The sequence below is a fragment of the Leucoraja erinacea genome, chromosome 8 (genome assembly GCF_028641065.1).
Source record: "Leucoraja erinacea ecotype New England chromosome 8, Leri_hhj_1, whole genome shotgun sequence".
NCBI classification, from domain to species: domain Eukaryota; kingdom Metazoa; phylum Chordata; class Chondrichthyes; order Rajiformes; family Rajidae; genus Leucoraja; species Leucoraja erinaceus.
This window is the reverse complement of record NC_073384.1, coordinates 24255291-24270770: the sequence shown is the minus strand read 5'-3', so window position 1 is coordinate 24270770 and position 15480 is coordinate 24255291. Positions and strand designations below refer to the sequence as shown.

At 42.4% G+C, this 15480-nt stretch overlaps 1 protein-coding gene across 2 annotated transcripts in view; it reads left to right on the top strand.

Annotated features, from left to right (window-relative positions):
- wdr27 (WD repeat domain 27) overlaps positions 1-15480 on the top strand; it is a 398117-nt gene that overhangs the window by 36307 nt on the left and 346330 nt on the right. For both annotated transcript variants that reach the window (XM_055639235.1, XM_055639236.1), the window contains 4 exons: positions 5433-5505; positions 7713-7790; positions 8898-9004; positions 14440-14529. In XM_055639235.1, the coding sequence (XP_055495210.1) occupies positions 5433-5505; positions 7713-7790; positions 8898-9004; positions 14440-14529 (348 nt within the window). The remainder of the gene's footprint in view (positions 1-5432; positions 5506-7712; positions 7791-8897; positions 9005-14439; positions 14530-15480) is intronic.

Sequence of the window (15480 nt, the reverse complement as noted above, 5' to 3'; positions counted from 1 at the left end):
CTTAGTTAGATTAACCTGTATTAAAGAAATCTGCTCCCTGAAATTCATGCATATAATTGGGTTAGTTAACTTAATCTATCCATTTTGCAGTCGTTTTAACTTGAGCCTGTCCGTGGGCACACGCATACTATGCTCTTACCTCAATCAGTGAAAGCTAAAAGATTTTAAAAATGTGTTGGCCATCTTTATAGCCCCTGTTTCATATGTACCCTGCAAATGCTTATCCCATCAGATAATAAAGACATTTATAAGGAATACCGAATTACTTCATTGATTTTAATTAACAAAAATTTTAATCTTGATTAAAATCAAGTCTGCAAAGCATTCACACCTAAAATCACATATTTCGTTAAAATGATTATTAAATCACAAAGAGCATGTATTAAAAATTCAAGGTCGCGCTCACAGCCCGTCCCCAGTGCCTGTCGCGCTCCACAGCAAATCTTCATGTAAAGATCGGAAAAGTTGTAATATTTGCTCTAAACACCTGATCTTGATGTTAAAATTTATCGTTCCCATAAATGCGCATCTTGATTCATTTTTGTAAAAAATGGTACTTCAGAAATCTGCAAAATTGCGCAAAGTCAGTGCATGTCAGTCAAAACCGGCGGCGGCCTGTAGAATTGTCGCTGCAAATGACAAGAGGGGAATAAGATTATTAAAGGTTTGGACCTAAGGCAGGGAAACATGTGTTCAATTACCATAAAAAAATGAAAGATGACTCAGAGGGCGGTGGAGGCCGGTTCTCTGGACACTTTCAAGGGAGAGTTAGATGGGGCTCTTAAAGATAGTGGAGTCAGGGCATTTGCGGAGAAGGCAGGAACGGGATACTGATTGGGGATGATCAGCCATGATCACAATGAATGGTGGTGCTGGCCGAATTGCGCCCCCTGCATATTAAAGGAGGGTGGGGGGGGGGGGGGGGTTAAGTGGAATTAATGGGAAGGGGAGAGGGGGGAAAGTGGGGTAGAGAAGCGTGGGGGAAGGGAGAAGACTGTGGGGAGGTAGGAGTAGTGGGAAATAGGGGAGGGGGGAGAGGGAGTGAGTGACTGAGGGTAGTGAAAAGTGAGGGAATGTTTGGGGAGTGGAGGAGGAAAGATGAAAGAAGAGGGAGGGTGAAGAGGGGGGGAAGGGAGTGTTGGGGATGAGGGGAAATGAGCCGTGCCTGTGCAGTTGGGGTTTATGCGTGAGTGGTGCAATATTGCGTTGACGGTACGGGTTGCATTGGGACTAATATATTATATACCGAAGCTGAAATTTAATATCCAATAAAAAAACCACACTTCTTAAGGAACACATAAAAATGATAATTACTTAGTTGTCGGGTTCATTCCATTAGCTGATTTTGAAATAAAGCATCCCACGGCTGATGAGTAGTTAAACGGATGAAAACTATTCCTGCAGCTTGTTGCATGTTCCACAATTGTAGCTAATTCAGTGGTTATGATATGCAAAATTCAATTACAATGAAAATGCTATCCATTTCTTAAGGAAAGATTAACCCATAAGTGTCCCATTCACACAAATTCACAATAAAAAATGATTATTAAATCTCATTGACATTAATTTATAGGCCAAATGGAAGGGATTTAGTGTTCAATTGCTGTAAATTAATGGCCATTTAAATCGGCAATTAAATGGAGTTCTGTGGAACGCGCTGGTTTAGAACGCTGCCATTGCGGTGAATTTGTACCTCATGTAGGCATGAAAGATACTGCGGGATTGAATGGGCCCCCAAGTCAGCTACTTGCAACATAAAATTTTGTTTAAAGGGATCTTAAGAAGCCCTTTTTAATATAAAAATAAAAAACCTACCTTGCGTTGTCCCCTACATGAGATCCGTCCCGTTGTCGGGGTTCGCGGCTTTAGAGGATGATTTTTAATCTACTATAACCCGCCCCCCTCTCAAAGGCGCCAAAGCCGCGCACACGGGCAGCGGCAGAACTGCAGCGCCGCTGAAGGTAAGTTTTGCAACAATTTTGAAGATTTCTTCCTGTTCCTGATATTCTGTTAAGTTAACGTTTCATTTTCTGCTTCATATATTTGCTGTTTTCCTCTGTTTCTCTTTATTATTTGTAGGTGGGGTCTGACACATGGCTGCAGGTTTTCATTTTCTAGCAGCTTCCTCTGTCGCTCAATTTCCTGGTGCTGCGCATTTATCTGCTCTTGTTTTTTAATTACATTCTGCAATGCATAACCATTTGTCCATTGCTCAGTGAAGGAGGCTCCATGCTGGACTGTAGTGAGGTGTCATAGTCGCAATCGGTCCTGCATACTTTTTTCTCAACCAGCAAGCCTCTCTTCTTTAGACTTTTCTATTAACAGCTTTTTACTCCTTGTCACATATTTATTTAACAGTTCTTTGTATCGTTTAAGCCTTTTCTGTTGTTCATCAATTTGTCTTGTCACATTTCTGGCTCTTCATCAAGAAGTAGGATCTATAGATTCTTTGCAATACAACAGTGGCTTTGATTTGCACTCTGTATAGTTTTCTTGCTTCATAAGCAAGGTAGTGAGACTGCACTACAATTGCTGTATATTTCAGTTTGAGGAAGTCTTTCCTATACCAACTTATAAGGAGTACTGACTGAAGTTTTGCAGTAGCCATCTTTTGCTTAATCCACTGCCTAACCACCATACCCTTGAAGACAGCCTGAATGGTAATGGTTGCATACTTCATTGACTGATATTTCACAAACTGGGAATGCCCTATTTTGCATGCTTTGTACCATCTCTGGATCGAAGTGACGGCTTGTCGCATAGCTCTGTAGCGTACCATTGATTGGTACCCATGGAATGAAGCTTGCAGAGTGACTACAGCAGCCTTTTGCATCAAGAAATGTTTTCTTGTAATGCACATCATTAAGAATGACTTAATATGGCATGCTGCCTTGATTTTCTCAAACCAATTCTCTGGCTTTAATCCCACGGTAGAAGGCCTGAATACAAACCACTGCTTTTCTCAAACTATTATAATGTCTCATGTGGACTTCTCTTATCTGGCAAGCCCTGTATCGTTGCTGTACAGCAGTGGCAAACCAGCGTAGTTTCTCGCGTCCGGGCTTTCTCCGCTCATGGCCGTCTCTTGCGGCCGGGCTTTCTCCCACGACCGGGCTGACTCTGTTCCCTGCCGGGCTGAAGACTCGACTATCGTTGGTGGCAGTCGTTGGACCTGTCCGTGGGCTACGCGATACTAGGCCCTCACCCAACGTCAGTGGCGGCTACTAGGGCTGGCCGTGGGCTACACGATCCTCTATCGTCAGTGGCTTTGCCGGACCTGTCCGTGGCCTACAGGGTACCAGGCCCTCACCCGACGTCGGTAGCAGCTACTGGGGCTGGCCGTGGGCTACACAGTCCTGGAACTCGCCCGAAGACGGTGGAGGCTGCTTGGCCTCTTCTGCCCCTTTTCCGTCTCCCCTGCGTATGCGTACCGTTGCGCAAGACATCACATGTTAAATTCTATCTCATACATCATACTCCTCCCCCTTTAACTTGGAAGCAGGTAACACCATTTCTATTACATACATCACAGAAAGAAAGATCATTTATAAGGAATACAGAATTACTTTCTATGCGTTTACGTTATTGAGGAAATGTTATAACATGATAACCTTACAGTATAAACCAAAGCTTCAGTGGGTAGGATAGTGCTGGTTGGACAGGTAGTATGCCACCCATCAGAGCTGTTTTTTGGTATGCTGCTTATAAGGCCTTTCAATAATTATGGATTCCTATTAAGAAATGCAGAAGCAGATATTGTATCAACTGCTTTATTAAAAATAAATGTTGCAAATGTTTGACACCTGAAATCTATCTATTGTTGATTCTTCAATAAGTGTCTACTTTTAAGTTTCTGGAAACCCGATTATAAAACTTTTTTGCAACTTTGAATGCTGTTTCACACACATGGACATCTTTATTATGGGGAAAAATATGTTTGGCGCAATCTTTTAGAGAATTAAAATCATTTTTTCCTCTTTGGCCATTGCATTCAGTCATATCCGTCGCGTTAGACTAAGTGGGACCCATTGATGCCAGGCCTCCCGTGTGACTGGGACTCAATGGGTCCCACTTGTGCCAAAACAGTACATCATAGTGCTATAGTTTTACTTAATTTTGTCCTATGGTGTGGTATCTCAAGTTTTGTTCAGATTGATGCTATATTTCAGCAGTTATTCACATTTTTAACTTTACAAAACCCCAATTTGGGAAAGATTTCTTCCCTCTGCACTGGGACTTACAGCTATGATGTCACAATGGGATTGTAGCCCTGCTCGCTACAATGTTGCTATCCCAGGACACTGAGTCCTGCCAGCCCTAGCAAGCATTTTTTTCAAGTTTAAAATGAGGGAGGGTGAATAAGGGGAAATGAGCAGCCCTACGCAGTTGGGGGCTATGGGTGAGTGGTGGAATATTGTGTTGGGGAACAGGTTGCGTTGGGGGAAATGGATGAATGGTGGAATATTGCCTTGGGGAACGGGTTGCGTTGGGGGTCCAGGCCTCCTGTGGGGGCTATGGATGAGTGCTGGAAAATTTTGTTGGGGGAACGGGTTACATTAGGGGACCAGGCCTCCCGTGTAACAGGGCCCCATATATAACATCAATTCTTCAAGAATTTGAAGAAAAAGACAGTGAAAAGAAAAAATAAGGCACTATCTCAAAAATACACAACTACAAAACAAGTTAATGATAGTGCAATGATGGTTTGTAGTGTTGTGTTGCCGAAGTAGAATTAGGGTTGTGCAGATTAGTTCAAGAATCTAACAGTTGCAGGAAAGAAGCTGTTCCTGTTCCGGTAGCAGTTAGAAGAGGGCATGGTCTGGATAGTGGGGATCCTTGAGGCAAGATGCCATCATGTATATGCTTTCGATGGTGGAGAGGGCAGTGCCTATGATGGACTGGGTTGAGACTACCACTCTCTGCAGCCTCAGGCATTCCTGAGCATTATAATTGCCATACCAGGCGATGAATCAAATACTTTGTGCAATGGAAATGATTTGCTCAGAAAATAATACCTGTTTAAGAGTGACGGAATCTGAAACTATAGTAACCTAATAAAAGCAGAGTAATCTCTCCAGACATTGCAGTGAGTGGAGTATAATGACGTATAAATGAATCAATCATGGCTATTTGTAGCAGTGGGCACCAAGCTTTATTGATGGTGGAATTATTCAATTATTTCCACTCTGGCTGGCAGTAGTATTGACTGTGGCAGTTCACTTATATGAATATTGAATGATGTTGGATATGTGGTTATTAAATGTCACTGATGCTGTTATCTGCCAATCTAGAGAACTTGATTTTTTCTGATTTGTGCTTACTGAAAATGACAATGCTCCTTATCGACTTTGTGAATTATAATGTTGATGTTTTAAGCTGAATATCTTGTAAAAAATAATGGTTGTTTCTTTTTTGATTTGTGGAACCAATAGTCAGCAGTGTCAAAGACAAGCCGGTGGTGTTTCATACCAAAGTAAGATCTTCTGGCTACACCTTGGCACCAAGGTAAGAGTTAATGTTGACGTCATCTGAAAGCTTGAACAATGTTTAAATCAAGCTAAGTTTTTTTTTTCCACTTTTATAGAACACTTTGGTTGTGGCATATGATTTGGTGTTCTCTAATCCCAAGTGAGACAGCTTTGTGCATTAGGGAATCTGGCTAGGTTTCGAGCAAGTAACTGCAAAGATATCTTCATCACCTAAGGTACAAAAAATGCTGGAGAAACTCAGCGGGTGCAGCAGCATCTATGGAGCGAAGGAGATAGGCAACGTTTTGGGCCAAAACCCTTCTTCAGACCTTCTTCATCACCTGTTGCTTTTTCAGAAATAAGGATAAGATGTAGCATTTCTAGAATATCCATCCTGAAAGTAATTGTCCTTTACGCAACCAGCAAGAGAGCAGGGTCATTAGGGCCATTAAGTAAAATTGTTCTCCTGAATATGGGTCGCATTCCTTATTGAAAATGTACTCAAAGTAGGAGGTTAAGTGGTTCAATATGTAGCAGAATGACCAAGGAGAAAATCTTAATCAAACCGATGTTAGAAGATTAGTGTGGAATATTATAATAGTTCTCTGTACAAATTCTAAAAATTTCTTGGTACCTCTGATAGTTGAGTAGCTCATCCCTTGGCATATATTTCACAGATCCATTGTAAACACTTCTGTACCAGATAATGGCCCAGCTCCAGTTAATTCTAACCCAAGGCCAGGATCTGCATTAACCAGATCCTGACTTTGTGCGGCTGTTTTCCTAAATCTTCTATACATAACTAAAACTCTGATCTTGTGCTTTTCCGGTTTGCGAGATTTTTCTATTTGCACATAAACAGTACGCGAAAGTGCTCCAATTTTTGCCTGCTTACTCACCGTTCGCTTATGCTGTGGGTGCAACAAGTTTCGTTCCGATCGATGGTATATTGTAAAAGTTATTAAGGTTAAAAAATGCACAGATTGCTGTCAGTCACCGCCACACAGATTGCTCTCCTCTCCTGTCAGTCAGGAAGGGGCATCACCATCGCTGCACTGATTGGCCGCGTCCGCTGTCGGGGCCTGGACTGGACCCCAGGCCGCGGCTGAGCCGCCGGCTGGTGTCGTGCCCAAGCCTGGGGCCTGGGTCAAGATGCACCAGCGCTTCGAGGGCCGCCCGGACGCTGCCATCCTGGTGCACAGCCTCCGCTTCCTGCTCTGTGGGCAGCTCTGGCTCGTCCGCCCGCCACCCTCACCCCGCCCCCGGCACAGCAAGCCCAGCTCCGCCAAGGGCCAGGTCCGAGAGTGCTTCGGCTGCCAACAGCCAGGGCCGGCGCTGCTCTACGACCTGGGTAGGTGCTGGAGCAGGGAATTAGAGTGAGGGGAGGAGGATGAGGGAAATGGGGAGGAGGGAGAAGGGGTAATGGAGAGAGAATTGGGGGGGGGCAGCGTCGAGCCCCGCTGTCTACCCGCTGGCGAGGGACACCGCAGATCCCGGGACGGACAGCGACTCCGGCCCACTGACACGGACACCAGGAGCGGCCCTAATGCACCGCAGCGTTACACGGAGAGAGGGAGCGCCGCAGCCCAGCCCACAGCATGATGGGGGGGGGTGATGGGGGGCGGGGTGAGAGGGAGAGAGGGAGGGAGGGAGGGATGAGAGGGAGAGAGGGAGGGGGAAGAGAGATGAGGAGGAAGGAAGGGGGGAGAGTGGGAAGAGAGAGGGATGAGGGTGAGAGGGAGAAGGGGGGAGGGGGGAGAGAGGGATGAGGGTGGGAGAGGGAGGGGGGGGAAAGAGGGAGGAAGTGGGATAGAGGGGTGGTGGAGTGCAGGGAGGTAGGGAGGGGAGTAGAAGGGAGTGGGGTGGATTTGATGGGAGGGGGATAGGCGTGAGTGGTGGAATATTGCGTTGGGGGAATGGGTGAATGGTGGAATATTGCGTTGGGGAATGGGTTGCATTGGGGGACCAGGCCTCCCATGTGACAGGGACCCAACGGAACTCACTTAGTCTAGTTAGTCTTAAAACTAGGAGCATGAACTTCAAAACCATATAGTATAAATGGTTCCATTCCAGTTCCTTCTGCTGCTTATACATATCAGATGAAAACCTGGTTCTAATTGTATAATTCAAGACCAATTACTGCATCATGTTTAATGGCTTAATTTCTATATTAATTAAATGTTGAGTCATAGTTCTAACTCGTGTATTGATGTCAAAATTGTATTGTTAATGATTTTGTTGCAGCGTCAACATGTTCACACCAAAGTTAAATTCTCAAAAACGTGCCAACTCAGTCCCGAAGGAGAAAAATAGCGGTCTCAAGTAAGAATAAATCTCTCCATTTTTAGAACTTGACTACAAGGTAATTGGAGCTATCATGTCATTTAAAAAAATATTAGTGTTTGAATTGTTGCTGTTTGTTTCCAGCCATCCTTTAAATATTCTACATAAAATTCATAAATATGGAAGTTTATTTGTATTTAAATTTCTACTGGAAACGAACATGATAATATCCCCACGTGAAAAAATAAAATGCTGTTGCTCCACCAATCACTAGACAATTTAAAGACAGTAATTGAGAAATTCCACTGATAGGAATCCGGAGCATGCCAGATTAAAAGTTGATGATGCTCAAAGATCTTTTGCTACAATGCGTAAGAGGTGAAAATGTTCATGGATGGAAATGCGAACAGGTGGATTTGTTTTTGCTAACTATTCTACACCCTATTAAACTGAGCAATAGTTAAATCATACTATAGGCAATGCCCATTGTTGTTTTTTCTGTCCCAGTCCTTGCTCAAATTCACTCCAATGCTTTATGGTGTTAATGTCCAGAAAGAGTTGCAATATGCACTGAAAATATTCTTGGGAGAGAAAAAGACCAGAAGAACAACGTTTTCACACAGATGATGATGGGTTTATGGAAGGAGTTGTCAGAGAAAGTGATTGGGTCATGTACAACATCAACATTTTAAAGGCATGTGGACAGGTACATGGATAGGAAATGTTCAGAGGGATATGAGCCAAATAGGGGCAAATGGGACTAGCTTAGATGGGTATCTTGGTTGGCATGGATGAGTTGGGTCGGTGGGGCTGCTTTTGTGCTGTATTTCTCTGACTTTAATTACTCTAATTGAAAATCTGTAGTGAATGTATTATGATTTAATTCATTCATTTTCCACGAGCAGTAGCTCTATTCAATAACCAAAAGTCTGTAGCCTCCTTTTGCTCTGGTATTTTATTTCATTCACATGTTTAAACTATAATGTTTTTTTCGTACTGTTTTAATGTTTTACGTTTTATTCTTAATTGTTTACTGTATGTCGTGTTGTTACTTGCGAGTGGAGCACCAAGGCAAATTCCTTGTATGTGTACATACTTGGCCAATAAACTTATTCATTCATTCATTCGTTCATTCATTTGCTTTAGGGGAATTACCAAAGAATACCCACTTGACAGTCTGGCACCAAGCAGGCCCAGTGCTCGAGTTGTTGTTTCAAACCAATCAACACCTGTTTGCTGCATCCAATACTCGGGTAAGCGAGACATATTTTCTTAAAGCTGTGAATTAAAAGTTTCCTATACTGAATCGACATGTAGTATATTGGGTGGCTATTAAGAGTTTATGTACAACAAGTTTCGATTCTCTAAGTTTTAAACTATTATGATCTCAGATGCCCGAGTATGGGAAGTGGAAATAATTGCTGCATGAGTTTATTTTATTTCAGTTTTGTTTGAGGCAGAGTGGATTTATATCGCCATATAGCTGTATTCTTAAACAATTAGAATTTCTTGTGATTGATACTGGGTGCTATCTGATGCATGCAATGCCATGTATATGCACATACGCGCACACACACAAGCACACTCATATGCAGACACAGACACACACATATGTGCATACTATCTGGTGAAAGGTCATCAACCTGTAATGTTAATTTTTGTTCTCTGTCTAACTGGGTATTTCCAGCATTCTCCTTTATTTCAGGTTTCCCACAAGTGCAGTGTTTTATATCAAGGGTGTTTAATTCTCATATGTACCGAAACGGAATAACAAAGATATGATTGCCTTAGCGCTCGCATACTGGGCCCCACCATTTGTGATGATGGGGATTATCTTGGAGCCGCTCCTCCTGTTCGCTGTTTAATTGTCCAAGAACATTCATAATTAGATGTGGGGGGAGATGGAGTAGAGACACTTTTAAGAAGCCAGACAACTTTTAATATGCCAGAGATACACAGCTGTGAGGTTTAGCGGACATTTAACATTACTGGCCAGTTCTCCTTGGTTCTGAAAACTCGTGCTTACGTTTTTTCCCCCCATTGGGCTAATGAAAATGCCCGGTCAGCAAAGGAGATTAACTAAAACTACCTACGACTAGCTTGACTACCTATATTTACATGGCGACCTCACTACAACTACACCTACAACTACAAAAGTATCAATTTTCTCCATGGGACCATACTGAGGCCGCGACTAGTTCCCATAATGCAGGAACTCCTCGCGACCATGAAGGAGACTCATCAGAGACCACCAGCGAACATGCTGCGATCATGTGGCAATCATGTGGCAAGCGCAGAGTCTCCTGCACTCGCCTAAAATGTTGCCTAAGTGGGACAGGCCCTTCACTGATCCTAAACTACTATCTATCTATACCATTACTAAAACTCTCATCTTGACCACTTCTGGTCTGCGTTGGAAATAAATTTTTGCAAAAAACAATCCCCCATAGCGCTATGATTTATCGCCACCTTACCATTCTCCTCTGCTGCAAGTCAAATAAGTTTTGTTCCGATCGGTGAAATAGTACAAAAGTTATGAAGGTTTAAAAATCGTAAAAACTGCCCCTTCCGGAACCGGCTGTCAATAACGCGGCGAGGAGAATAAAAAGCTGAAGGGACGCAGTGTGTTGAGCAGCTCGCGGAGAGTCAGCGGCTCGCAGAGAGTCAGCAGCTCGCGGGCTGCTTCTGCAGTGACCGGCACGACCAACCAGAAGCTGCTGAGTTGAACCGGAAGCCTCTGAGTGAAGCCGGAGTGGGACCGGGATCTGCTACTTGAGGCCGAAAGCTGAAGGTGCAGGGTGAGCAAAGTGCGAGTACTCTTGAGCCAACAACGTCTACCGACGTGTTGAAAAATCATCACATGGTAAAAATGACTGTTTTATTTAACTTTAAGTGTGGATTTATTTTTTCATTTTAGTGTAAGTAATTTCATTGCATCTGTCTTTTCTTTAAAAAGTGGTTATCATGCATCTGCTTATCTGATGGTAGATCTCAAAACTTGCCATTGAGTGCTTTGCATTGTCTATTTTATTGCCTGAATTTAGGCTTGCACTCCATTTCTCAGCTGAATGAGAGCATATACTGGAAATACTTATTTGTGTTTCATTTGTTGATTTGCATGTTTGAGAAGCCCCTTTTCAGGCCACTGTTGTTTGCTATGGTGCTCCTTTTCTCAATATGTGAAAAAAAGTGTTTTTTATATTGAACAAGATAAATAAAGAAGGTACACAAAAAAGCTGGAGAAACTCAGCGGGTGCAGCAGCATCTATGGAGCAAAGGAAATAGGCAACGTTTCGGGCCGAAACCCTTTCGGCCCGAAACGTTGCCTATTTCCTTTGCTCCATAGATGCTGCTGCACCCGCTGAGTTTCTCCAGCTTTTTTGTGTACCTTCGATTCTCCAGCATCTGCAGTTCCTTCTTAAACACAAGATAAATAAAGACTTTGTTTCGCATTCACTGTGCTGTTTGTCTTATTTTCTGATCTACTGAGAGGGGACAATTTTTAACATTTAAAAAGCACAGCATATGAGGCACCTGAGTCCTTAACTCTCTCAAATGATTGTGACAATCAAGATGTGAATATATTATGCCACTTCCTCAATTTTATGTTGTAGGATGAAAGGAATATTACATTCAAGTCATGAGACTTTGTAATGATATTAAAATGAAGACTTCCAGACATCAATTTGATCTTGATAACAAAGAACTATCTTTTATTGTGCAATGAAGTAAACAAACAGTGAGAATCAAACGGATTAGTAAAAAGCTTTTCAACACTTTAAGCTATTAGAAGAAGTGGGAGTATCCAAAAGAAACTAAAACAAAATATAACATAAACATACAGATAAGAATCAACATCAGAGGGGATAATGGAACTAATCTCCAAGGTCACTGTTCTCTGTCCAGCTGCCTAGTTCAGAGTGCCCACGAGTTAACACAGTAGACTCAAGAGTCGCTAAGGTAAACTCACGGGCCACCAAGTTCTTACAACGAGTTTAAATGTTTCAATTTTTAACTTCAACAGTAAATTTGACTCGTGGAAAACTTTAAACATGTTTGAGATTTTTCAAGACTTAACAAGTTTCACGGGTACCTGCCGTTAGCGCCACGAGTCACTAAGTTGCGTCCACGAGTTCCGACGTTCCCGCTACGTTAATCGTACGTGATTACCACGAGTTTAATTTGTTTTAAACTCTGGGTCACTCGTGGGTCGACTCGCACCATGAGACAGGGGTTTCAGCTTTTCCAATGAGTAAGAGCTGATTATTGTTGAAAAATAACAAATATAAAATAAAATGGCTTAAACACGTTCAGAATTCTGTTTTGCTTTTGATTTTAAGTATGTCAATATTTGCTCCAATTTAAAATAATGAACATTAATTAAATCCTGCTTAGATGTTGTCCTCCAACACTGAAATGAAAATATAGTAATAGAATTCACCTTCTGAAATCCATCCTTCAGAATGAGGCTGCTGCAACAACATTAAAGTAATTGCAATGTGCAGCTATTTATTATTTACGAGTTCCTTGTGTCTGAAGTATGCAGAAAATTTCAGTGGGCTGTATGCTAAACCATTGAACTATGGTTTTTTGTAGACTTACTAATCCTGAACTACTAATACTTAAAAGTGGAACCGCATACTCTGCTCTGCACCTTGGATTTCTGAAAGATTACAAAGTATAATTACCAGTAAATTCTCGCTGTACTGTTCCATCTGACATACTAACATAGTCTGAAGAAGGGTATCCCATTCCTTCTCTCCAGAGATGCTGCCTGTCCCACTGAGTTACTCCAGCTTTTTGTGTCTATATTTGAACTAACATAAAGTTGTATATTTATCCTGTTAAATGAACAAAGTGTGGGAGAAATGCAAATTGATTCTGTCAGCCAGATTAAAAACAGAGTGTTTCCTATGGCATTTCCAAAATATTGGGTCATTTGAATATGCTGATGTTACTTTCTGCATGGAAATATTCCTAACCTCATTTCTTCTTTGGAACTTGGATATTTTGGAGCTGTCAGATTTTGGATGAAGTGAAATAAACTAGTATACAGAGAAGGTGCACTAAAATTATTCATTTTCGTTCTGTGCTGCTTGAAGAGAAGCAAATGGAAATAAGGCTTTACTTTGCTGTTCAGTGGGTTTTCTTAACTACTTTATGCCCAGTCATAGTATGGGGCGTAAATTGCTATCAAAACTTGGGGGGACACACAATTTATTGGTGGCCGCACACACGCATGTGCAAAAACACACGCACACACACATGTGCAAAAACACACGCACACACACACACACACACACACACACACACACACACATACGTGAGGCTTCGGCATTGGGTCCAGCGGACGGTAACATCGGGAACTGACCTGGTTGGTGGCCGACTCCAAACACCAGCAACAGCAGCTTCATCCGCCCCGAATCGCGGGGCTTCAATCGGCCCGTTCGCGAGGCCTTTCATCACCCGGCACAGCTTAAAACTGGCCGCGGGATCTTCCATCGCCCGGCGGGGGTTTCAACATCTGAAGCCTCGATCGCCTCGATGCAGCAATTTGACCGCGGTGCGGTGGAAGATCCGGCGGCCCGATTTTAAGCCGTGCCGATCCGGGCGATGAAAGGCCCCGCAGAAGGGCCAATTCAAGCTCCGCTCTATGATCTTTGCTCCACCAGGACGTCTCTCTCCTACAATCACCATGCTCTATCCTCAGTCTCACCCCCCCTACTTCTGCCTTTGACTGACACCTCCCACCTCCAATCATCACCCTGAATCATCATGTCCCGCCCTCCTGCTGACCGATGTCTCTCTCATCCCATCGGCGCCCTCGATCATCAGTCCCACCCCCACTGTCTTGCGGAAAGAGGAGATGTTTAATATATATTTTTTCACTCAATTACAAAATCCGGATTACAAAACCTGAGGGCGGATTGTCTCCCACCTCTGAAAACATGGATAACTAATTTGACATGGATATGACACTTGTACAACAACCCCGAAACTGAGTAAAGACTGTCTATACATAATTTTTTTTTACCTCAGTGGTCAATCTGCGGCATGCAGCATGCAATGGTCAGGCTGCTGCATGCAGTAGCCAAGCTGCAGCATGCAGGCAACTTTTCTATTTGCATGTACATGGAGACTGAACTTCAGGTCATTGTTGACTTGTTTAATTTACTGTCACGTGCCGTGGTACAGTTAAAAGCTTTTGTTACTGAAGCATACAGAAGATGGGCCTTACACTCAACATCCTACAAACATGGCTACAGATAGCTGACTGGAAATGTTGCACATGGATGACAAATGCAGTTACTGCATACTTACTTGCCTGATAGAAGGACAATCTTCCAAACGCAATCAAAATGCTGTTCAGCGAATTCTTTTTTTTTCAGATATTTTGTTTAAAATTATTTATTGTATTTAGAACCATGTATGCATTGGAAGGTTCTGCACAGACAACCTAGATAGAGGCTGACATTATATGGATTGGTGTTGGTTGAATAGGAAAGGTTAAGCGCAGAGGCTCTTTTTATAGTTTGAGCATGCAGGTGGCTAGAATCTAGGCTCAGTATTTCTTGTAAACGTGATGAAGTACATAATTTTTAATGCTATGATTATATTGGACATTTAGAAACTTTATCAGTAATAAAGGAATGAAACTTATTTGGCTTCTAATTGCTTTTATTTACAGGGGATGGAAAGTTACTTGCTGTTGGATTAGCTGACAAATCCATGCTAGTTTATAATGCTTCGCTTAGTGGATTCCCAACAGTGTTTAAAGGTAACAATGATGCATAAGTTAAGATTTTTTTTTAAACCTGTTGCCTATTAATTTGACAATGAAATGTGAGTAAACCTTTTGAGCCTTGTACTGTAATGGTTGCCAAACTATGCCAACACTCCAGTTGACATCTGTTGTACACACAGACGCACTTCTACATGAGATCATTTGATTCACCTTCTCCAGCATATCAGTGCCAAGATGAAGCGTAAAACTTCATTATAATGTAGCATCAATGTGACCCAGTTAAACTGGTTGGGAATAAGGCCTCATGGGTACCAGACAGTTTTGGGTACAGTTATTTTGAAGACAATCCTACTTTTGATCCTAACTTCATCCTCAGCTGTTTCTGCAAAAATGTCAAGAGTTAATGCCTTTGCTGAAATTGTAGAAAATAGAAAGAGAAATGTTTTCAGTATTTGAATGTTACTACAGGTATATGGTTGGCATTATTTCAAGGTGACAGACATATAAAACAGTACAGCACAAGATCAGGCCCTTTGGCCCACAATGTCTGAGCCGAACATGATGCCTAGACCATCTCTTATCGAGCTGCACTTAATCCATATGCCTCTATTCCTTGCATATCTATATGTGTACCCAAAAATCTCTGAAATGTCAGTATTGTATCTGCCTCAACCACTAACCCCGGCAGCACGTTCCAGGTATTCACAACCCACTGTTTAAAAAAGATTGCCCCGTTCATCTTCCCTAAACTTTTTCCCTCTCACCCTAAAGCTATGCCCTCCCGTATTTAATTTTTTCCATCTTTGGAAAAGGTTCTGACTATTTATCCCATCTATGCCTTTCATAATGTTATTTGTTTCTATCAAGTCTCTCTACAACCTCTGGCATTCCAGAGAAAATAATCCAAGTCTGTCCACCCTCTTGCTGTAGCTAACACCTTCTAATCCAGGCATCATTTTGGTAAACTTTCTCTGCACCCTTTCC